This window comes from Muscardinus avellanarius (assembly GCF_963383645.1).
Source record: "Muscardinus avellanarius genome assembly, chromosome: 8".
Taxonomy (NCBI): Eukaryota; Metazoa; Chordata; class Mammalia; order Rodentia; family Gliridae; genus Muscardinus; species Muscardinus avellanarius.
Window position 1 is genome coordinate 62,442,167 of NC_137794.1, and position 26,000 is coordinate 62,468,166.

Here is a 26,000-nt window from a genome sequence, read left to right on the forward strand (position 1 = left end):
TTACTGAGTATAAGTGATAAATTTGTTCCTCTTGGGCAGAGAGTATATAGATACTGAGCAACCGTGTCATCATTTGTGGCACTGATAACTTGGGACATATACAGTCAAGTATTTTAGAATTTAAGATATGCCATTTACTTTCTAAATTACTAGAAAAGAAAAAATATCAAAGAAAATAGTTTTTAAAGCAAATGCTAGAAAACAGCCAAAAAGAATGAACAAAAACATGAAACAAAACCAGATAGTTCAATGACAAGAAATATAAATGGGCTAAATTCCTCTGTTAAAAACTAAAACTTAGCTGGCGTGGTGGTGCACGCTTGTAATCCCCGCGCTTGGGAGGCAGAGACAGGAGGATTGCGCTGGTTTGAAGCCAGCCTTGCTGGCTTAAGAGATCCTGTTTCCAAATAAAAAATATAAAAATAGGTCTGGGAGTGTAGCCCGGAGGTAGAAGGGTTTCCAGGAACCCCAGTACTACAAGAAAAACAAAAACAAAAACAAAAAACTAAAACTTACCCAAGCGTGGTTGGTAGTGCATGCTTGTAACCGGGAGGCAGAGACAGGAGGATCTTGATTCAGGGACAGCCTCAGCTACTTAGCGAGGCCCTTTGCAACTCAGTGAGACCCTGTTTCAAAAATAAAAAAGACTAAAAACTAGGGCTGAGGGTGTGGTTCAGAGGTAGAATGCCCCTGGGTTCTATCCCCAGTGCTACAAAACAAAGAACAAAACTAAAACCTCAGGGCTAGGGGTACTAGTCAGAGGTATACTGCTTGCCTGGCATGTTCAAGGCTTGGTTAAATATTCCTAGCACTGCAAAATAAATAAATGAATAAACAATAGGTAAATAAATAAACCCCACACAAAAATTGCATCCAGGTATATGATCATCACATTGCTTCAAACTATTGATAAAGAAAAGTCCTAAAAGCGTCCAGATGCAGTGGTGGTATATACCTGTGGTCCCAGCTATTTGGTGACTAAAGCAGGAGGATCTTTTGAGCCCAGGAGGTCAGCTTGGACAACATAGGAAGAATAAAATAAGGACAGAATAAGGACAGAATAAGGAAGAATAAAATAGAACAAAAATAAGGAAGGAAGGAAAGAAGGGAGGGAGGAAGGAAAGGAGAGAGAGAGAGAGAGAAGAGGAGAGAGAGGAGAGAGAGAGAGAGAGAGAGAGAGAGAGAGAGAGAGAAGAGAGAAGAGAGAAGAGAGAAGAGAGAAGAGAGAAGAGAGAAGAGAGAAGAGAGAAGAGAGAAGTAGCCAGAATAAAAATGATCCATCTATTATATAGGGAGTAATAAAGAGCTGAATGACAGCAAATTCTCTTTGGGAATATCAGAAGATCATGTAGTAACACAGAAATTGCTTTGGAGATGCCAGGCAGACAAAATCTTTTCCATCAATCCTACAAATAGTACTATTAATTTAATTCACTTTTACTCAAATAATAATTTGATCACACATCCCCTTCTTTAGTTGCCTAACCATGTTTCAAATGCTACAATGTCCTAAAAACTGTGGTCATGGTAATCAAGGAAAGTATAGGCTCCAAAATGTCTTTAAGAGCCTTAGAAGTGCTAATTTTCTCTTTATAAAATGCTACATACAATTTTGATTATAAAAATATAATAATTCACATGCTTATATATTTATTTTCAGTAAGATCAAACACCAATGATGTAGTTTTTCACATTTCCAATTAGAAATATGTTAACGAGCTTGTTATACAAATTCCTAATATTTCTTTTTTTTCCCTGTCATCTTGTTTTTATTCTTCACATTGGATAATTTCAAGTTTTCACTTTCTTCTGGTATCTCTATTATGCTATTAGCCTATCAAGTGAATTTTATTTAAAATATTGTCTGTTTTAGCTCTAAATTTAAATTGGCTACCTTTAAAAATGGCTTCATTTCTGAGAGTTCCTGTCCTTTCATTCATTATCAACATATTTTCTTTACTTCATTTCCCCAGCAATTATATTATCACTTTAAAGTCCTCGTCTCCTAACCAAAGTCATATTAGGACTGGTCTCTGTTGATTGTTCTCTTAAGAATGAGTTACATTTTTCTCATTATTCAATTCTGGATTGCATCTGGGACCTTATAAATGTTTTATTCTGTAAATTTCATTTCATTTTCTGAAGAGTGTTGATATTTTTGCTTAGTAGGAAATTACTTTTGTTCTCAGTCTACAAATTCTTCTCTTGGGCAGTAGTTAAAATCTCATTTGGACCCTTACTCTTAGTTGGGCAGCTTGTAGTCCAGTTTACACATGCATGGTTCAGAGGTAAGAGATTTTTTTTTTTTTTTTTTTTTGGTGGTACTGGGGTTCCTGGAAACCCTTCTACCTCCGGGCTACACTCCCAGACACCTATTTTTTTTATATATATTTTTATTTGGAAACAGGGTCTCTTAAGCCAGAGCAGCTGGCTTCGAACCTGTGCGATCCTCCTGTCTCCGCCTCCCAAGCGCAGGGATTACAAGCGTGCACCACCACACCTGGCCAGAGGTCAGAGATTTAGACAGGATTTACACACAGAACTTGAGGCTATGCCAATCGAATTCTCCCTGGGACTCACCTCTCAATTCTCAGCAGTAGTATTTGCCCCAAACTCTGTTATCTGATTCTTTAGGTTAGAGAGACTGTATTTTTCTATCAGAATGTTGGGCACCGATTTAGCACTGACTTCACCCTGTCCAAAGGCTGATGGTCATAGGAAACTGTCTCTATACTGGCCCCTCTCCGAAAAGTTGTCACAAAGCTCTGAATGGTAGGTGTGAGGATCATGGAGGACTCCGCTAAAAAGTCTGTCCACTATAGTGAATTCAAGGATGGCTTGATAGACAGTGTGACGTTTGAGCAGTAGTGTATATGTATTAGAAAAGATGGTGGAGGAAAAGCATAAGCTGTGTTGATTCTTTTGTCTAAAATACTTTTCATTCTGGCCGGGCGTGGTGGCGTACGCTTGTAATCCCTGCTCTTGGGAGGCAGAGACAGGAGGATCGCGCAGGTTCGAAGCCAGCCGCACTCGCTGGCTTAGGAGACCCTGTTTCCAAATAAAATTGTAAAAATAGGTCTGGGAGTGTAGCCCGGAGGTAGAAGGGCTTCCAGGAACCCCAATACCACCAAAAATAAATAAATAAATAAATAAATAAATAAATAAATAAATAAATAAATAAAATACTTTTCATTCTTCTCGGCTTGGCATTCTGTTGTAGTCCAGTCCCATTGTTACTTCTGCAAAGCTGCCTTTGAGTCCCCAGTGAAAAAGTCAAGCTTCCTGCTCTGTATATTATGTTTACATGTTGAATCCTTTTTTAACTCATATACTTATGGTCTGGTTGTGACAGCTGTCAGAAGCCCACTGGTCACCTCGTGGTTCTGAAAAAGTCTGTACACTTTAGCATTATTGAAGTCCTTGACTCTGATTCTAGGTCTATTGATTCCTGTCTGGGAATCTGGCAAATTACTTTCAAAACCCTGAATATTAGCTTTTTTATCTATGAAACAGAAATAAGAATATCCACTACATTGTAGGGTTATTACGATTTCTGTGAAGTACCCAGCAAATGTTCTGGCTTTTAGTAGGAACTTTATAAACCTTAGTTTTTCTTTTTATTTGCCTTTTATCTTCTGTGTTCATTTTATTTTATTTTATTTTATTTTTTTGGTGGTACTGGGGTTCCTGGAAGCCCTTCTACCTCCAGGCTACGCTCCCAGACCTATTTTATATTTTTGAAACAGGGTCTCTTACGCCAGCGCGGCTGGCTTCGAACCTGCGCGATCCTCCTGTCTCCGCCTCCCAAGCGCGGGGATTACAAGCGTGAGCCACCACGCCCGGCGTATCTGTGTTCATTTTAGTGTAGACATATAGTAGGAATTCATGGCTGTAAATTGAATATCAAAGCATAATTTTATCAGTTAGGATTAGAACATTTGATTAGCTGTATAACCCTTAGATTAATAAAATATTATTTGAACTTTATGGTTTTTTTTTTATAAGAAGCTAAGTAGCTGTGGCTGCTTAAATGGTGTAAAAGAACCCTTTTCTTTTAATTTCCAATAAAATAAAGCTATCTTGGGAGGACAAATAAAAATGACCCCATAAAACCATATAATTATTTTATGTTAATTTTTTCTTTTTTTGCAGTACTGGGGATGAAACCCAGGGGCATTCTACCTCCGAGCTACACCCCAGTCCTATTTTTTATTCTTTACCTTGAAACAGGGTCTCAGTGAGTTGCAGAGGGCCTCACTAAGTAGCTGAGGCTGTCCATGAACCGCGATCCTCCTGTCTCAGCTTCCCGAATGCCGGGATTACAAGCATGCGCCACCATACCCAGCCTATGTTAATTTATAAGAAAACTACTTTTAGTAGTTTTACCTGTGTTAAATATTTTTCTTGCCGGGCGTGGTGGCGCACGCTTGTAATCCCTGCGCTTGGGAGGCGGAAACAGGAGGATCGCGCAGGTTCGAAGCCAGCCGCGCGCTGGCTTAGGAGACCCTGTTTCCAAAATGAAAATGTAAAAATAGGTCTGGGAGTGTAGCCCCGAGGTAGAAGGGCTTCCAGGAACCCCAGTACCACCAAAAAAAAAAAAAAAAAAAATTCTTACCCTAAGCTGATTTGTACATATATATAAAATTTACCTCTCAGTTTTGACACTTGCATTTTTCAGGAAGAGATCTGCATATCTATGTGCGTCTTCAAAGTATTTATGTACTCATAATCACTCTAAAAATCCTCTTTGCATATTTCATCTGTAAGTATTATTATAGTTATTCACTGGAGAATTTAGAGGTCCTTATACCATTCTCTACAAAATGAATGTCCCATAATTCCAGTACTTTCTCTTATATGACCAACTCTTCATTTAGGTCTTTTCAGAGATTATTAAAAATCATAGGCAAGAACTGCTAAATTTTAAGTAGTATTTAGTAAATAATGATGAATGTTAATATAAATATACTATAAAATCTTTATATTCCAAGAAAAATAATTTTTAACAACCAATATTAAAAATTTTGGTAGCTAAATAACATTTCAGAAGATGGATCTATTCCATTGATAATTAGCATACTATTTAAATTGCAGAGAAACTCTTCAATTTAATGAGTGCAGTCTTTTTACTCTAAAGTGTCCTATAAAAACCTAAAGGTTTTTCAAGCCAAATAATTTCTGTTTAGAATTCTGTTTAGAAAATACTTCTTAGAGCATAAAGTTTTGAATTATGTATCTTTGAAAAGGATGAGTTTTTAAAAGTTAACCCTTTAAAAATTAAGTCTCTAAGATGAGAGACATTATTATTCTACTTTAACTTTGCTGATGAGTTGGAAATCTTTTAATCAAGAATATTACAAGTGGGCCTTTACATCTCTCAATGTCATTAACATTCCCAAAGGTGCATGCTTGTTAAGCCATATCATAGAGCCTTATATGTCATAAGAATATTTTATTCCACAAGACCAAAAGGTTACCTTAACATAGATAAATTTTTATTAGTATAATATCTTAGGTTTGTGTGTATGTGTGTGTTGCTGGGGGTCGAACCCAGGGGCTTTTCTACCTCTGGGCTATATCCCAGACCTATTTTATATTTTATTTGGAAACAGGGTCTCACTAAGTTGCTGAGAGCCTCACTGAGTAGCTGAGGCTGGCTTTGAACCTGTGTGATCCTCCTGTCTCAGCCTCCCAAGCGCTGGGATTACAAGCATGCGCCACCACGCCTGGCTTAATATCTTAGTTTTAATTCTATACCATTGTGCTTTTTGATGGTCACTAATGTTGTATACATTTTTTCTAGTAAAAATTTTAAAAAGCTTATTGAGGTATAATTAGCATACAAAAATGGCACATATTTATTTATTTATTTTGCGGGTCTGGGGATAGAACCCAGGGGCATTCGACCTCCAAGCTATACACCTGCCCTATTTTTATTCCTTATTTTGAAACGGGGTCTCACTGAGTTGCAGAGGGCCTCACTAAGTAGCTGAGGCTGTCCGTAAATCGGGGTCCTCCAGTCTCAGCCTCCCGAATGCTGGGAATTACAAGCGTGCGCCCCCACACACAGCTATTGGCACATATTTGAAGGATATAATTGTAAAAATACTGACATGCCTATACATCTGTGAAACCATACCATAATCATATAGTAAACATTTCTATCATCCACAAAAGCTTCCTTGTTCCTATTTTTCGTCTCTCACCGCCAACCCTTTGCCAGGCAACCACTGATTTGCTTTCTATTCCTCTAGACTAGTTCGCTTCTTCTAGAGTTTTATGTAAATGGATCTACACAGTATATATTCACTGGGAGGGGGAGATATCTGGCTTCTTTTTCTCTTGTGTAATTATTTTGAGACTCATCTATGTTATTGTTTGTCATTTTTATTGTTAAGCAGTATTTCATTTTATACACAAATGCTACAACTTTTTTATCTACGCATTTGATGATAGTTTTTTGGTTTTTGGCTATTACAAATAAACCTAAAGCTGTTTTGAGTAAAGCTGTCATAAATACTGAGTGTGCTTTTAAAAACTGTCTTATTTTCACTTTTTACCACTTCCTGGCAATCATAGCTGTCAACTCGTATCACAAACAATGATTTTATGCACCTTCCCCAGCAGCTCTTGGTAATTAGGGAAAACTATGAAAATACTTAGCTTTAAACCCATCTCATGCATTCTGCCCATTTCATTCAATAAAGGTATTGATTATAAGAAAGAAAAGAGCTCAGTTTGAATTTAGAAATCCTAGCAGCATGTCCAGCACTATTTTACCTTTTGTAATATCCCTAAAATTTTAAATCTCGGTTGAAGCTTCTACTGTATAATTAGCCAAAGAGCTTATGCAAATACTTTCTTCACTATAATGATGTTATGATGAATATTTTTCTAAAGAGAATAAATGTTTTCTAATGACCATATTTTATTTCTGTAAGTAAATGCAGCATTTAAAAATCTATCATAGTTACTAAATTTTCTCTAAATAAGGAAATATAGGAAAGATCCTATAATGCCATACTAAAAAAATGAGATACATCTTAATCAAATTTGTATTTTTGATTATTGAGAAAACTTTATTATTGTTTTTTTGTGTATGTGTGATCTGGAGGATCAAACCTGGGCTTATCACATGCCAGGCAGTTACTCTACCACTATGCTACATCTTTGGTTCCTATTATTTCCATTTTTGTAATTTTTTTTCGAAAACTTTGTAACTCTATAGAGTGACTTTAAAATAATTTTTATGCAAGATTTCAAACTGTTAAAAGTTTATCCAAGAAGTCTCTCTTTTTAATGAAAAATATAAGAATTATATATAAAATACAAAAATATAAAAATACAACACTTAAAATTTATTTCCCCTTTTCATTTGTTTGTTTTTATGTGTATATACATGTGAAATATATATTAAAAAAATCTTTCTAAATCAATATATATAACCTGCTTATGATATCACAATATATTTCTAGTTTTTTAAGAATAATTTTGTTAAGAATAGTTTTAATTTTTAGACAATTTCACTTAAAGTGGCATTTCTTTAACTTGATGTCAAATATGTAACTTGGATTCAAATATAGGAGTTATATTGATGTGTTTTCTAAAAAGGCTAATTTTTTTTTTTCCCCCTGTACTGAGCATGGAACTCAGGGGCATTCTACCTCCGGGCTACACCTCCAGCCCTATTTTTTATTCTTTATTTTGAAACATGGTCTCACTGGGTTGCAAATGGCCTCACTAAGTAGCTGAGGCTGTCCTTGAACCATGATCCTCCTGTCTCAGCCTCCCAAAACCTGGAATTACACGTGTGTGCCTCCAAGCCTGGCTTAAAAAGGCTTATCTTTTTTTTTTTTTTTGTACTGGGGATGGAATCCAGAGGCATTTTACCTCTGAGCTACACCCCCCAGCCCTATTTTTTTTTTTTTATCCTTTATTTTGAAACAGTGTCTAACTGAGTTGTGAAGGGCCTGCTAAGTGGCTGAGGCTGTCCAGTCTCTGCCTCATGAATGCTGGAATTACAAGCATGTGCCACTATGCCCAGCCATTATAAAGGTTGATCTTGATAAACAATTTTTAATCCTTTACTGAGAACTAATATTATAGACTAAGACATCCTATATATTACAGTGTTAGTTACTTTTAAATATATCATTTTTTTATGTTAACTGATTTCGGATTTCAGAAGGGATAGTTTTCAAGTTCTTTTATTTTATCTTATAGCTATTTAAAGCTAAATTTTTAATACTGAGGATTAAACCCAGAGTCTCAAGCATACTGGTAAAGTACTCTAACACTGATCTACAACCCCAATTCCTTCTTAAATTTAATTTTGAGAGAGGGTCTCACTAAATTGCCCGGGCTGGCCTTGAATTTGTGATTCTCCTGTTGAGCCTCCCAAGTATCTGGGATTACAGGCATGTGCCACCATACCCAGCTTGCTTACAACTAATATGATCAGGATTCCTTTGGCTATTCTTGGTCTTTTATGCGAACATGAATTTTAGGACCACTTTTTCTACTTCTGTGAAGAATGACATTGGTATTTTAATAGGAATTGCATTGCATCTGTAGGTCATTTTTGGTAATATCACCATCTTGACTATTTATTTTGCCTATCCAAGAACGTGGGAGGTCATTCCATCTTTTAAGGTCTAAGCAGAGGCTTCATAATGCCTGATTTCAAATTATAACAGAGCTATATTAACAGAACAGCATGGTATTGGCACAAAAAACAGACACTTAGACCAGTGGGACAGATTTGAAGATATAAGAGACAAATCCTCACACTTTTAGCCAGTTGATTTTTGATAAAGGTGCCAAAAATATACACTGAATAAAAAACAACCTTTTCAACAAATGGTGTTGGAGAAAATTGGATATCCATGTGTAGAATAATTAGACTTCTATCTCTCACCATGCACAAAAGCCAACTCAAGATGGATCAAAGATCTAAGAAAACGTACGACCAACTTTCCAACACATAGGCACTGATAGGTACTTCCTCAATAAGAACAAAATCAAGAATCAATAAATAGGATGCTATGGACTAAAGAGCTTCTGTGCAGCGAAGCATACAGACTGGGAGAAAATCTCTGCCAGCTACTTCTCTGATAGAGTACTAACATCTAGAATATATAAAGAACTCAAAAGTCTTTACACAATAAAACCCCAAATAACTCAATTAAAAATGGGCTAATGAACTGAATGGATACTTCTCAAAAGAAGAAATACAAATGGCCAACAAACACGAAAAAATGTTCAACATCGTTAGCAATCAGAGAAATGCAAATCAAAACTACCTTGGGGTCTGATCTAATTCCAATTAGAATGGCAGTCGTTAAGAATACAAACTACAGCTGAGCTTGGGGGTGCATGCCTGTAATTCCAGTACTTGGGAGGCTGAGATAGTAGAATCATAGGTTTGAATCAGACTCAGAAACCTAGTGAGTCTGTCAGCAACTTAGCTAGATCCTGTTTCCAAATAAAAAAGAAAATAGGGCTGGAGGTGTAGCTCAGAGGTAGAATGCTCCCCTGGGTTCAGTTCTTAACACCCCTCCCCCCCCAAAAGAATATGAGCAATAATAAGTGCTTGTGAGGATGTGGGGAAATAGAAACTCTTATATATTATTGGTAGGAGTGTAAATTACTATAACCACTATGGAGATCAGCATGGAGGTTTCTCAAAATCCTGGGAATGGAGCCTCCACATGATCCAGTTACATCACTTCTCAGTATCTTTTCAGAATACTGAAGTCAGAACACTGTGGTGATTCATGCATCCTCATATTTGTAGCAGCACAATTCACAATAGTCAAATTATGGAATCAACCCTGGTGTTCATCAACAAATAAATGGATAAAGAAAATATGGTGTATACACACAATGGAATTTTACCCAAACAGAAAGAACAAAATTATGTCATTTATAGGAATATGGATGGGACTAGAGAGTATTATGAGTGGGATCAGCTAGTCTCAGGAGATAGAGAGTCATTGTATTTTGTCTCATATGTGGAAGCTAGAATGAAATAGGAAACATAAAAGACTTCAGTCAAAGGAAGAGAAAGACCAGTAGAATATTGGAAGCACATTGGGAGAGGGAGGTAAGGACTGGAAAAGAGGCTTTGGGAAGGAAAACAGTTCAAGTAAGGTTAGTCTCACTAACATGTATGGGGAGGGCGGAAGGGGAAGCAGAGTAGGATATGGAGGGAAATATACCAAGTGCTATGTGCAGGCAATTTTATTTCACTTTGAATCTCACAATGATGTATAATTACAATGTAACAATAAAGCTATTAACAAAAAGCTAATTTGATCACATGTTTTTTGACCTGTCTGTGGCTATTCATTTTTCTCCTACCAAAATTATAGTGAATTTTGTGTAGTACTTGACCAGAAATCAAGTGTGGTATTTTTTCTTTTGTTCCTTTATCGTTTTTATAAGTAAAAGGCCTTATTTGCCAGGCTAAAAGATAGACTAACATTATGATGTTACATTAAGCTATGTAATGCTATTTGTTTCTTTCAGATCTTTATAAAAATGGACTTCAAAGGGCTAACTTTGTACCATTTATAGCTGTCCTGAAGGTAAGAAAAGTCACTTCCTTGTGTTCACTCACTGAGATCATATTGATGGAGATATGATGGATATAGGATTATCTTGGTCTTGCATTTAAGTAAAATTTATTTTGCTATTTAGATAGTGATATTCAAAGACTCTAAAGGAGAAAATAATTTTTATACAGTATCCCTTCATGTGTACATAGGAAAAATTATAAAATATAGTCTAAATTATTCTCTAACTGAAACATTTCATAGTCTATATTTTATAAATTTTAATTTGAGGTTTTCTCATAAATATTATAATAGAATATTAAACTTATACCTTTATTTCTGAAAAAATATTTAATGTTCCCTGTTTCCTTCAGGATAATGGCCATTATTAACATGTTTTCTCAGCTATTAAAGTTGCTATTCTAGAATAACATTATTAAAAAATATTCTAATATATTTAAATGTGATTGCCATCAAGTTATCATGAAATTATGTCAAGTTGAGGCATATAAATAGTTTAAATATTTGTGTATATCATCACTGCATAGAGTTTAAAATAGTCTTCATTACAATATGATTAAGAATAAAATAGCCTTTTTATTGTTAATTTTAAGTAATTTTATATGATTATTCAATAATTCCATAGCCTATCAACATTTATTGAAAACCTACTATGTGCATAGTGCCACATTAGGTATAATAGATAATATAATTACAAAATAGGCTGTTTTTTGCTTGTAAATCATTTACTCTAGTCAAGGATGTAAAATGTACACAAACAGAATGTAAAATATGTAGTACCAAAAAGAAGCATAATTATATACCAAAACATAATTCTCATAACTTAGGTACATAATTTTTCTCAGTCCATATTAACATATTTGAAGAAAGAATTAAGTCTATTTAGCAAAAACTAAAGCTTCAAAAGTTTTTACCAAAGAGAAGATAAAACATTTTATCTTCATATATTCTAAAGGCATAGTCAATCTTTGTGACATATACTTTAGTTGGAAATATTATTGGTGCCAAACTTTATTCTGTGTGCTATACTTAGGAGAATTCAAACATCTGTTTTCTTGACCAATTTTAAGTTCCTAAGGATTTTAAATTCTCTGAGCTACAGATGTAGGAAGTACTTTTGGAAGATTTATGCTGTTAGTAATTTTTCCTTTTATATTAATGTTGTGCATGTAGGGAGAAGGTAGATGAATTGTTTTCTCCATAGTAAGAATCCAAAATAAAATATAGTGTTTACAGATACAAAAATATAAACAAAAAACTAGGAAAAATAGGTGCTAAAAGCAGTATCTAAATGTAGCATAAAATATACAAAATATAAAAAAAGAAATCCTTTAGGATGAAACAAATAAGATATCCTCTGGGAACATCATATATATATATATATCAATATATATATATTGATATATATATATATATATTCATTTTTTCCAGTAATTTCTCATACCACAATGTGTAATAGCACTATCAAAAGGCAATTAAATTTGCCAGATTGAATTTAATTTTCTTTTCCTTTTATAATCTTAATTTTTTAAAGAGGAAGGAAAATCAGAGATGAATAAACAAATTGAAATTTATTGGGAAAAAGTGTATTGTAAAATTATGTTTTCCTTTATCTTCTCTATAAACCAAATAATAGCATATTTGTAATTCACCACAAAAGCTTGTAATTAATTGCTTGGGGGTATTGAAACATAAAACTTACATTAACTCTTAGTGAATGATGATAGTTTCATAAGATAGTAGGACTGAAGAGGAAGATTATTATGCTATTTATATATACATTACAATATGATTAAAAATAAAATAGCCTTTTTATTGTTAATTTAAAGTATTTTTATATATTCAATAATTCCATAGCCTATCAATAGATGAATAAACAAATATATATATACCCATACAATGAAATATTATTTGGCCATAAAAAGGAAAGAGTTCTGATCATATATAAAATATGAATAGCATTGAAAACATCATGCCAGACACAAAAGGACAAAGCACTATGTGATCCATCTATAGGAGGTTCCTAGAAAAGACAAAGCATATGTGGAGACAGGCAGTAGAGTAGTGATTACCAGGCACTGGGAGGAAGAAAGAATTGGTTGTTATTTAATAGGTACAAGGTTTCTGATCAAGCTGATAAATAAGTTCTGGAAATAGATAGTGATAATGGTTATACAACATCATAAATGTACTTAATGTCAGTGAATTATATACTTAAAATGGCTAGGATGGCATATTTTATATTATATATTTCCCCAATAATAAGTTTAATTAAAATAATATTCACAATCTCTTGAAAAACTATAAAAATATCCTGAGGTTTCAATAGAAAATCATTCAGGATTTCAAACTGAATGTAAAAAGATAATTGATGACAACATCAATCAATAAGAGATGTTGCTATTATCTGATAATGATTTTAAAGCAATCGTGATAAAAATGCTTCAACAGGTAGTTATAGATACGACTGAAACAAAGGAACATTATTACTTAATGACTTAAACATTTTTCACTCAAAAAAAACCTTTCACTCACAAGGAATATTTTATCAGTTGAAAACTGCATGCAACTGACAATATAACCTCCAAATATGAAAGACAAATGATAGAGTTACAAGAGAAATAAATTTACAGTCATAGTGGGAGATGCTGTCATAAGCTTCTTAAGTGATAGATGGAAAAATATATAGCAATAAATGAATAGCATACTTACTTAATCAACCTAAACTATTAGAAATATATAGGAAGATAAAAATAGATCGGTGCATAGATAAATAGATGGATGGACGATAAGTGATTGTACAGTAAAACTAAAACATGCTTGCTTGCTTATTTATTTATTTATTTATTTATTTATTTATTTATTTATTTATTTGGAACTGGGGATTGAACCCAAGGATATTCTTCCTCCAACCTGTACCTCCCAGCCCTATTTTTTATTCTTTATTTTGAAACAGGGTCTCACTAAGTTGTGGAGGACCTCACGAAGTAGCTGAAGCTGGCCATAAACCTGCAGTCCCCCTGTTTCAGTCTCTCAAGTATTGGGATTATAAGGGTGTACCACCATGCCCAGCTTAGAACATGCTATATTTATTTATTTATTTATTGGTACTGGGGATGAAATCCAGGGGGCCTTCTACCTCTGGGCTACATTCCCAGGCCTATGTTATATTTTTATTTGGAAACAGGGTCTCACCAAGTTTCTGAGAGCCTCACTAAGTAGCTGAGGCTGGCTTCGAACCTGTGTGATCCTCCTGTTTCAGCTTCCCAAGTGTGGGGATTACAAACGTGCCCCACCACGCCCAGCTGAACATGTTCTTTTAAAGAGTACAGAGAATATTTACAAAAATTATCCACATGTTGGTCTCTAAAGCAAGTCTCAATGAATTTGAAAGATTGAAGTCACAAAAGCATATTTCCTGGCCATAATGCCCCAAATTGGACATTTGTTAAAAATATAATGAAAAAGCATAAATAGAAAAATTTTGTGTGTTTAGAAATAAACTTCTACATAGCCCACTGACTAGAGAAATTACAAAGAAAAACATAAAAAATAATGTCTTCAACTTATATCCAAACTGGGCATGGTGGTGCACACTTGTAATCCCAGTACTTGGGAGGCTGAGACAGGAGGATCACAGGTTCACAGCCAGCTTTAGCTACTTAGTGAGACTTAGTGAGGCCCTCCACAATTCAGTGAGACCTTGTTTCAAAATAAAAAATAAAAAATATGCCTGGGGGTGTAGCTTGGAGGTAGAATGACAATGGGTTTAATCCCCAGTACCGCAAAAAAAGGTATATCCATGTTGTAGCATGTATCAAAATCCCTCTTTTTACGGCATAATAATTCATATAGATTATTATGTATCCTTCTACCTTTTGGTTATTGTGAATAAAACTGCTATGGAAATTTGTTTGCAAATTTTCAGGTCTGTTTGAGCCCCTGCTTAAATTTTTGTGTATATACACCCAAAATTGAAATTGCTGGATCATATGATAATCATATATTTATTTTTGTTGAGAAATTGTCATCTCTTTTTTATAGTGACAGCACCATTGTATAGTCCCACGAGCAATGTACAAGGATTCTAGTTTCTTCACATCCTTATTGCTTGTTACTTTCTTTCTTTGTTTTGATAATTACCATCCTAATAAACTGAAAATGGTATCTTATTGTGGTTTTGGTTGTATCTCCCATGTGCTTCGTGATGATGAGCATCTGTTTTTTTGTGGGCAGTGCAGTGGACTTTATTGATGGTGCATGATAAGGTAGGGCTCCCTAAGCCCTTCCTCTTCTTCACAAGATCTGGGGTGGGAAATGATGAGAAGGAGGGACTCTCGGTGTGTTGGGGACTGGGTTGGGGCAGGGACTTCCCAGTACCTGAGGGCCTCTCTGCTTCTTGCCTGTTCTCACAAGGGCTCCTGGTCCAGGGGGCGCTCACTCCTTGGATGCCCTGTGGGCCAAATGGTCCCCTGCCCTTTTACTGTAGCCAAATTCATTGTGACACCAGGAAATGAGCTTGGCTGAGTGGTTGTTGAGGGCAATGACAGCCCCACATTAAGCAGAGAAGAGGGGTGCCTGACCCTGGTTGCCTTTTAGGGAGCTTTCCAGTGTTCATTTCATCGCCTTGATGTCAGCAGATTTGTCAGTTTTCAAGAACTTCAAGAATAAAGAACCTTTTATATAAGAAAAATTAATGGGGGGAAAATTAAGATGGTCTGACACTTGTTTACTACAAGTATATACTATAATGTAATAAAATAGAATAGAATAATTTTTTTTTCTTGGTGTTGGAGATTGAACCCAGGGGAATTTTACCACTGAGCTAAAAATCTCAGGCTTTTCAATTATTTATTTATTTTTTTGGTACTGGGGATGGAACCCAGGGGCATTCTACCTCCAAGCTACACCCCAGTCCTATTATTTATTTATTTATTTATTTATTTCATACATGTAATTTATTTTTAAATTTTTTAAAGTTTTTTTTTAATGTGGATCATATTGAAAATGTCATACATTCAGACTGTGCTTGGTGCCCTCTCTCCCCACCACTTCCCCTTCACAAAAATGAGTGTCCAGATTAACTATGCTACATTCATACTTTTTTTTTCCGGTGGTACTGGGGATGGAACCCAGGGGCATTCTGCCTCCAAGCTACACCCCAGTCCTATTATTTATTTATTTATTTATTTCATACATGTAATTTCTTTTAATTTTTTTTAAGTTTTATTTATTTATTTTTATTTATTTTATTTTTTACTTTTTATTTTTTGGTACTGGGGTTCCTGGAAGCCCTTCTACCTCCGAGCTACACTCCCAGACCTATTTTTTTTATATTTTTTATTTGGAAACAGGGTCTCTTAAGCCAGCGCGGCTGGCTCCAAACCAACGTGATCCTCCTGTCTCCGCCTCCCAAGAGTGGGGATTACAAGCATGCGCCACCACGCCTGGCTAATTTTTTTTTTTAATGTGGATCATATTGAAAGTGGCATACATTCAGACTGTGCTTGGTGCCCTCTCTCCCTACCACTTCCCCCTCACAACAATGAGTGTCCAGATTAACTATGCTACATTCATACTTTTTCTTTTTTTTTGGTGGTATTGGGGATGGAACCCAGGGGCATTCTACCTCTGGGCTACACTCCCAGACCTATTTTATATTTTATTTGGAAACAGGGTCTCTTAAGCCAGCTGAGGCTGGCTTCGAACCTGCATGATCCTCCTGTCTCAGCCTCCTAAGTGTGGGGAATACAAGCGTGCGCCACCACATCCAGCCTTACATTCATACTTTTATGCCTATTCGGATGTAGCTCTTCCATTAATCAACCTCAACCTTACTTGTCTCCTACCCTTCTATTTTAGCCTTTGTATTTTTTGGAACAGGGTCTCACTGAGTTCTGAAGGGCCTCAGGTTCTTAGTGAGGCCTTCAGGAACCGCAGTCCTCTGATCTCCACCTCCTGAATGCTGGGATTACAAGTGTGTGCCACCATGCCCAGGCCTAATTTTTTTTTTTCCAAAACAGGGTCTCTTTCACTAAATTGCTGCGGCTAGCCTTGAACCAGTGATCCTCCTGTCTTACTCTCCCAAGACTAAGGATTACAAGTATGAGCCATCATGCCTGGTGAATACTTTTTACTATATTAAAGTTAAAAAAATGTGACATCCAACCAGGTATGGTGGTGCATGCTTATAATCCCAGCATTGGGGGGTTGAGACAGGAGGATCGTGGTTCATGGCTAGTCTCAGCTACTTAGGCCCTTTGCAACTCAGTTGAGATTCTGTTTCAAAATAAAAGACTAAAAAAGTAGTGTTGGGGGTGTAGCTTGTAGGTAGAATGCCCCTGGATTCCATCCCCAGTACCACACACACACAAAAGATGTGACACCTGTTCAGCCATGTTGTCATGTACATCTGAACTCATAAATTTTAGGATATATGTTAATTTTGGGATTACAGTCTTCATGAAGCTTCCTGAAAAAATTAAGATTTTATACCACCAGACAAAATCAGTAACTTAAAAATAGAGATAGTAAGAAAAGATGAGTGGTGATTTAATTGAATCATATTATACATTGTCTTATTCTGGACTATAAATCAGACAACAAAATTTTTATCATATCATGTGACAAATTCTAGAATTGAATTAACTATAGGATGCTGAAATGTATAGAAACATTAGCAGTTTGAGTGCAGGAGGTAGCACATGTCATGGTATTTCTAAAGAGCAGATGATACTTAAGTTGACACTTAAAAGGCAAATAGAAGTTACCAGGAAGTGGAGATAAGCATCTGTCACGGAGGGAAAGGGAGAGAACGGAACCTGGAAAAGACAGAAGCATGAAAACTGCAAATTGAAAACGTGATTAGCGATCGATTGTTGTGATTTTCTTAAAGTAATAATGACCGGTAATCTGTTTATTTGGGGCTTGTAAACTTATTTTGGTAGGCACCACTCTCATTTATATAAAAAGATTGTTAATATAACAATTGTTTTTGCTATAATAATTGTGTACTTTTCTCTGTGTGGTTTTGGGATGGAACCCAGGGGCATTCTACCTCTGAGCTATGCCCCCAGCCCTATATTTTATTCTTTATTTTTTAAACAGGGTCTCACTAAGTTGTGGAGGCCTCACTAAGTAGCTGAGGCTGGCTGTGAACCTGCGATCCTCTTGTCTCAGCCTCCCAAATACTGGGATTACATGTGTGCTGACTATGTCCCAGAGTGTTCTGATTTTACTGAGTTGTTCTTAAAGGATATTTGTAGTTATGTTTTTGAAACTTAGGTATTTTTTTTTTTTTTTTTTTTTGGTGGTACTGTGGGTGGAACCCAGAGGCTTTCTACCTCCGGGCTATACTCCCAGACCTTTTTTATATTTTGGAAACAGGGTCTCACTAAGTTGCTGAAAGCCTCACTAAGTAGCTGAGGCTGGCTTCGAACCCATGCAATCCTCCTGTCTCAGCTTCCCAAGCGGGGGGATTACAAGCGTGCACCACCACGCCCAGCTCTTAGGTAAATATTTTAAAGTATACTAACAAATACAATTATTAAAGCATCTGTTGGGCTTGGAGTGGTTACAAATGTCTATAATCCCAGTGCCTGGAGGCTGACACAGAAGGATCACAGGATGGAGGACAGCCTCAGCAATGTAGTAAGACTCTCAGCAAACTAGTGATACTGTTTCCAAACAAAAAACTGAAAATGGTGAGTGTAGCTGTGAGGTAGAATACCCTTGGGTTTAATCCCCAGTAACACACACACACACACACACACACACACACACACACAGACACACACACCACATGCACACACTCGCAACATTATTTGTTAGTATCTACAAATCACCATCCTATGAAATTAAATGTATCTGCTCCAGCCTATGCACTGTACTATTTTATAAAGTGGCCTATGATAATCTATATCAGGGTCAACAAGCTATAGTCAGTGGCCAAATCTGGCCTGCTGCCCATTTTTTTTTTAAATAAAGTCTTTTGAAAAGCTTTATTCTCATTTATTTATGTATTGTCTGACTCATTTCACACTCTAAAAGCAGAGTTGATTATCTACAGTAGAGACTAGTGCCTTAGAAAGCCTAAAATCTCTCTTTCTTTCTTTCTTTCTTTCTTTTCTTTCTTTCTTTCTTTCTTTCTTTCTTTCTTTCTTTCTTTCTTTCTTTCTTTCTTTCTTTCTTTCTTTCTTTCGTGGTACTGGGGATGGAACCCAGGGGTTTTTTACCTCCAGGCTGTACTCCCACGCCTATTTTATACTTTATTTGGAATAGGGTTTAACTACGTTGCTGAGAGCCTCACTAAGTAGCTGAGGCTGAGTCTGAACTTCTGTGATCCTCCTGTCTCAGCCTCCCAAACACTGGGATTACAGGCGTGCGCCACCACACCCGGCTTAAAATATTTCTTACCTGACCTTTTACAGAAAAAGTTTGCCAACCATTGATTGTATAACATATGAAGGGCAAACTACTGCTTGAAATAATGTATATAAATAGAATATTTTTTCTATAAACTCTTATCTGTTTTTGTTGCTGCTGTTATTTGTTTGTTTGCTTTGGTACTGGGATTTGATCCCAGGGCAATCTACCTCCAAGCTACACCCTCAGCCCTTTTTATTTTTTAATTGGAAACAGAGTCTCACTAAGTTGCTGAGGCTGGCCTCAACTTATGATCGATCCCTCTTTTTAGCCTTCCATGTATTGGGACCACATGCATGTACCACCATGTCTGGCTTATGATCTGTTTTATATGAGGGTAATCATGTATCAGCACAGAATTATTAGCTCTTGGAGAAAGTGCCATTTCAACAGCCTTTTAGATAGATGGTTTAGAGAAGAGAGGAAGCTTGAGGACCCAGAAGCCAAGAGAGAGGGTTCAGTATTGACTTTCTCTAACTTAAGAATTATTAGCTTTTTAGGACCATCTGTCTTAGAAATATCTTCAATTTTATACATGTTAAAGGAATACCATGTCTTATGTACAGTCATTAAATAACATAATCTCACTGCACTTTAATTATTAAAATTAATGTGATTAAAAAGAAAAGAAAACCAAGGGATACTTTGTTCAGAAGAATATTCTTTTTGGTTAATCTCAGTTGGACAGTCATTGGCCTTGGCTGGCCAGCGTTACTGTTCTCCTCTGGTCAGATTCTAGCAATCTGTGATATTTTACACTAATGTTTTAAATCTAACTACTCACTCTATTATTTATACTTTCATAAACCATTTTGTTTATAAAATAGAAATATACATAAAATATAAAATAGAAGTATAATTTTCTTTTTAATTTCTTTTTAATTTCAGATAATGAAATTAGAGGAAAGTAAACTCCAGCACTAACTCCTGTAAATATGAATTTGCCTTTTCTGATAGTTGCTCATTTTTTTCAAAAACAGTTGTTCATTTGGGAGACATCATAAGTATGACTTGATTTAACATTAGTTGAGTTTAAATATGCAACACATAAAGGTACTTTATAACGTAAGGGAATTGCAGTCTTGTGATTGTTACTTCTTTAATACTTGTTTGATATCCAGATAATGATTTCATATCTTCTTCCTTGCTGTTAATGTTTCTTTTTTATTTTTATTTATTTATTTTTTATTGGTGCACTGTAGTCATACATCCTTTTTTTTTTTTTTTTTTTTTTGGTGGTACTAGGGGTGGAACCCAGGGGCTTTCTACCTCCGGGCTGTACTCCCAGACCTATTTTATATTTTATTTGGAAACAGGGTCTCACTAAGTTGTTGAGAGCCTCACTCAGTAGCTGAGGCTGGCTTCGAACCTGCACGATCCTCCTGTCTCAGCCTCCCAAGTGCGGGGATTACAAGCGTGCGCCACCACGCCCGGCTATAGTCATACATCTTAATGGGGTACAAGATAGAGGCATACATGCACACATCACTCATTTAGCCCTTCCCCAATTTCTACCTCATGGTTGTTAATATTTCTTTTTCTTTTTTTTTAAACTTTTTTTGGTGCATTATATTCATACATCATATTGGGGTAAAAAAAACTTGTGTGGACACACATCTATACATCACCCATTTAGCCCCTACCCAATTCCCACCCCACCCCTCCCCATCCCTCCTTCCCATGCTTGGCTTAGTGGTTGACTTCGATATTTTAATAGTTTTTACTATTGTGTATCTTCTATCTAAAACTTTAAAAAATTATGAAATATATTCTGTTTTTATTTTACTTATTTTGAATATACTTTTACTGGTGCATCATAGTCTCACATCATAATGCTCTTCAGAGTGATAGGGACACACATGCACCCAGCACTTAGCACTTGGTGAGCTTCCCCCAGCTCCTTTCCTTTTCCCCTTATGCTTTTACTTTTCTGAAAATAATTTTTTCTAATTAATTTTATCCCAATAGGGGAAATTTTGAAAATATTCTCATGGTGCCATCTTTAGTTATAAGCTTTCGAAAAACTGTTTGTAACCCCTAGATGCAATGTTGCGGTGTTTAGCCTTTGTCCGGCCACCTGCCTTAGGATCGTAGACTTGCTAACTAAATGTACATTTGCCAGTTTTTTTCCTGCCCACAACTTTCACACCTGGTGAGACTGATTTGTCAGTTTGTTCATTAAAACTTTCAATACTAGAGTGTTCAGAGTGCTAAATCATCCACACTGGCCTGCAAGGGCAGTGGCAGCCTCAGGGATCTCCAGTGAATGGTCACCTGAGTCAGCCTTGCTGGGTCAACCCTTTCTTAGTGTAGTAACGTCTTTACTTATGAGTTGCCTTTTTAATACTAAACAGAAAGAAACAAGAGAATAAAAATAGCAGACTGAGCCAGGTGTGGTGGCGCACGCTTGTAATCCCAGCATTCGCGAGGCTGAGAGGATCACAGTTCGCACACAGCTTCAGATACTTAGTGAAGCTACTTGCAACTCAGTGAGACCCTGTTTTAAAAAATAAAGAATAAAAAATAGAGCTGGGGGTGTAGCTTGGAAGTAGAATCCCCCTGGGTTCTATTCCAAGTACCACACACACAAAAAAAACAGACAACACTGAGTTGGAAAGAGTTGTAGCCTTCCCCCACAAACCATCAAAGTCTTAATTTACATCCTAGTATTTAATATATACGATAGAAAATGACCATTTGACTCATAAAATATTTTTATAATTATCAAGTTTTAGGATAAGTAAATTAAGGCAATCTACTCATAGTATTTTCATAAATTAATTTATTCCATCAGTATTTAAAAATTTGTCTATAGCAATAGAAATTAAACTTTACTTGCAGTTTTTTATGTTTGTGTCTTTGAAATTAATATGTGTCTAGGGTAAAAATTGATGTGACCTAGATTTAAAATGTAATTCTTATCTATCTTTATACCAGAACGTAGACCTTGTATTAGGGCATACCTATGGAAGAAAAGTAATTCGGGCATGTCTACTTCTTAAAATATTTTCTCCTATTGTCATCTATAAAATAAAAATAGAGACTTCTCATGAATTATATATTTGTAGTTAACATCAAGAAGGTTATTTTTTTCAGAATAAATAATTTTGTTTAAATTAGAGGACTTCCGGGAAGATGGCGACCAAGAAAAGCGGGGCTTAAGAGCCCCGCTAACAACTAATCTCCATTACCACAAAATCAGCACCTTTCATAGCCAGAAAATACCATCACCAGAGAAACAAAAAAATTACCAGGCTCCAGAGAGAAAGCGGACTGAGAACAGAGCTCAGAGCCACAGAGGAGATACACCGGCCTTACTCCGGAGACCGCGGCAGCAGCACCATACCGCCGGCGGCAGCGGTGACTTCACCGGATGGCTACAGCAAGCCGAGGTGAGCCGCTCTGGAACAGCCAGGCGGGATTACTCGCCGCAGGTAAAATCTAAAGCTCCCAGTGGCTGAGCTCAGCACACGCTGCAGGGATTCAGAGTGGAAATCAAAACCAAGAAGAAATACACCAGCCTCACGGCCAAGGGCGTAACAGCGGCGTCATATTGCCACCGGCGGTAGCAGCAGAGAATTCACCGAATCCAGTACAGATACATCTGCGTACTCAAGAACAGTGAGTCAAATTGCGGGCCACAGAGGAGAAATCCCAGTACTGTACTCCCTGGGACTTGATCCAGTGGGGGAGGGGCGGTGGCAGAGATATCACACCATAGGAGAACGTGCAACCTGGCACCCCCCACAGTCTAAAGCAGCCTCTATCGACTCCCTGGGTCGGAGAATCTGTAATACAACCCAGTAAAGGAGTAGTGGGGTCTGAGATACTACAGACTCGAGATCCAGAGCACCTTAAGTGAAGTCATAGTGACCCAAGGGAAGAACCCAGAGAAGGCACAAACTTCCTAAATCATGGGAAAGAGGAATAATACTGGAGCAATGAATGCCCACAACCCCACAACATCAGAACCCAATAAAACAGAAAATCAGAGATTTCTAGAAGATCAAATCAGGAAAATAACTGTAGAAATAATAGAGGTGCTTCGAAAAGAACTCAGAGAGAGCCAAAAAGAGATAAAGGATGCAATTAATGAAGTAAAGGCCTCAATTCAAAGCACAAACAACCGATTAGACCACATGGAGAACAGAATCTCGCTCTTAGAAGATGATCATTCCAAAAATTAACGCATAGTTTCTAATCTAGGAAAAAATATCCGACAGCAGGAATCTGATATTGAAGAAATATGGGCCCATTTTAAGAGAGCTAATCTAAGAATAATTGGAATAGAGGAGGGAAAAGAAAGTGAAACCAAAGGGATCAACAATCTCTTCAAGGAAGTAATAGCAGAAAATTTTCCAAACATAGAGCAAGAGGTTGATACATAGGTCCAGGAAACTTATAGAACTCCCTTTAGACAGGATCGGAGAAGAGGATCCCCACGCCACATCATTGTCAAAATGACCAATGTGGAAGCCAAGCAGAGAATCTTAAAGGCAACAAAAACAAAGGGCCAAGTGACGTTCAGAGGCAAACCAATTAGAATCACTCCAGACTTCCCAAACCAAGTCATGAGAGCCAGAAGGGCTTGGAGTAACATATTCCAAACTCTGAAAGAAAACAACTTCCAGCCAAAAATTTCCTACCCAGCAAAACTTTCTATCAAATTAGATGGGGAAATAAGAAGCTTCCATGACAAACAGAAACTGAAGGAATTTATGTCTTCAAAACCAGTACTAGAGAAAATACTCAAAGAGATTAACTACAAAGAAGAAATAGGTAACACACACCAGAACCAGAGAAACAAGATTTTCCATCCAACAGACAACTAAGATTGGTTATCTGTGGAGATTCATTATTTATGTTAGTCTTTTACCTATCTCTAAATGGTATTGTTTGCCTTTATTATTGTTAATTTTTAGAATTTCTAGTTGGAATATTAATATACCTTCAGATATAGCATTTGGAAATATTTTATCCCATTCTATTAGTAACTGTTAACTCTGTTTACATTGTCCTTGGATGTACAATATGTTTTTTTTATTTTTTAGGGAGTTTGTATACTCTTCTGTTGCCTGTGCCATTGAAATCATATCCAAGAAATCACTGCCAATTTCAGTGTTGTGAGGTTTTATGACCCAGATTTTCTCCTAAAAGTTTATAGTCTTAAGATTTATATTTAGGTCTTTTATCTATTTTGAGTTAATATTTGTATATGGGATTAGGTAAGGGTCCAACTTTATTCTTTTCCATGTAACTATTATGTTTCAACAATATTTAGTTAAAACATTATTATTTCTACCACCAAATGTTCGTGGAAACCTTGTCAAAAATAACTTGACAATATAGGGAAGAATTTAGCTCTAGGCTTTTATTTAACTCCAATGGTTTATATATCTGCCTTTAGAATAGTACTACACTGTTTCAATTATTGTAGCTTTATATGGTTTGAAATCAGAAAATATATATCTTCTAGCTTTGTTCTTTTTCAAGATCGTTTTGGGTATCTAGAGTCCATTTTCCATATTAGGATAGATTTTTTTCTGAAAAATAAATATATAAATATATGATAGTTTCAACTAAAAAAAATAGAAAAAAATATTCTCTGGTAAGAAAGAAAGCAAAAAGAAATATTGAAATGTTATCTTTAAGTCCTCAAAAGCTTGGTATCAGACAAATGAAACTGTTATGTGAGATTATCATTTTTAATTTTGGATAAATTGCTATAATACTAGATTTCAACCACTAAGCCAAGCATGGGAGGGAGGGATGGGGAGAGAATGGGGTGGGGATTGGGTGGGGGCTGACTGCGCGATGTGTGCATGTATGTCTACAAAAGTTTGTATCCCACTATGATGTATGAATACAGTGCACCAATAAAAAAAAATAAAGATAAATTAGAAAAAATCAATTCTGATGACAAAATGGTTTAAAGGAAGTGTGTCTTAAATATGAATTAGTTGCTTTTTTGAATCATGACATAAATTAGTTTAATTACATGTGGCAATTTCTTGCCTAGTGATGTAATGTGAAATAGAATTCTCCCTTTCCCCTCCCTGAAACCACAAGCCAATTAATAGAACTTTTAAGCTCTTTGTCACAGGCCACCATGGAGGTCTGCAGAGAAGAACTTTAATCCAATAAACATTTCATTGAGATCATGAAAAGAAAGCACGAGGAGACGCTCCTATAGGAGAGGGTGTTACTATGATTCCACCCATGAAGAGATGTGAGGAATTTGCCAAATTAACCAAGAGGTCCTCATATTTAACGCACAAATGTGTCAAAACTAACAGAATCATTATTTAATTTGCTTGAACTCTATATTGAGGAAACTCTTAAAAAGCCACAACTGTTTTCTTCAAAGCCTTCACTGTTGGCTTGGATGGACAGGGCAAAGGGAGGTTGTGAGAAATCCAGATAGCAAATAACACTGGCCGAAGCTGGTCAGAAAAGGGAATAGATAATTAGGCGTAATTAGTGTGTATGAATCGTTGTCTCTCTGCCCTTAGCTTGAATAAATTTTGAAGAAAAAACCCTAGTGGTGCAAATCCTTTGATGTAGGAAGAGTCATTGTGGCTTGGCAGCATAAAGGCAGTGTTTTATACTTTTTACATAATGGTTGTGATACAGAAAGAGTGAATGGACCCTGCACCCCTCTGTCTGCTTTATACCAAGGACTTTTGGATTCTCTTGAAACAAAATGCATCACAAGTTTTCAGTTGTCCGTAATGAGGTAGCGGACCTCATCAGGGCTTAGAGGAAGCCATCTTTAGCTTTTGTTGAAACCTTAATCACAGTTTTTTTTCTTTCTTTCTGGGAAATCTGTTTTCTTAAATCAATACTTCTTTCCCCTTCTTTGCTTGCACCTCTAAAAAGAGAAAGAAATAATGCACAAGAAAGCTAAATAGAAAAGTTAAACAAAAATTATCATATAAAAGACTTAATGTATTTCTGTGTTTTTAATCCCATTTTTACAAAGATTCTTGCTATATTCTT

At 36.1% G+C, this 26,000-nt stretch overlaps 1 protein-coding gene across 2 annotated transcripts in view; it reads left to right on the top strand.

The window, feature by feature from the left end:
• The window catches only part of AFG1L (AFG1 like ATPase), a gene marked incomplete at both ends in the record, with an annotated part of 206,104 nt that overhangs the window by 89,947 nt on the left and 90,157 nt on the right, over positions 1 to 26,000 (top strand). For both annotated transcript variants that reach the window (XM_080700611.1, XM_080700612.1), the window contains one exon: positions 10,531 to 10,589. In XM_080700611.1, coding sequence (XP_080556737.1) covers positions 10,531 to 10,589 — 59 coding nt within the window. The remainder of the gene's footprint in view (positions 1 to 10,530; positions 10,590 to 26,000) is intronic.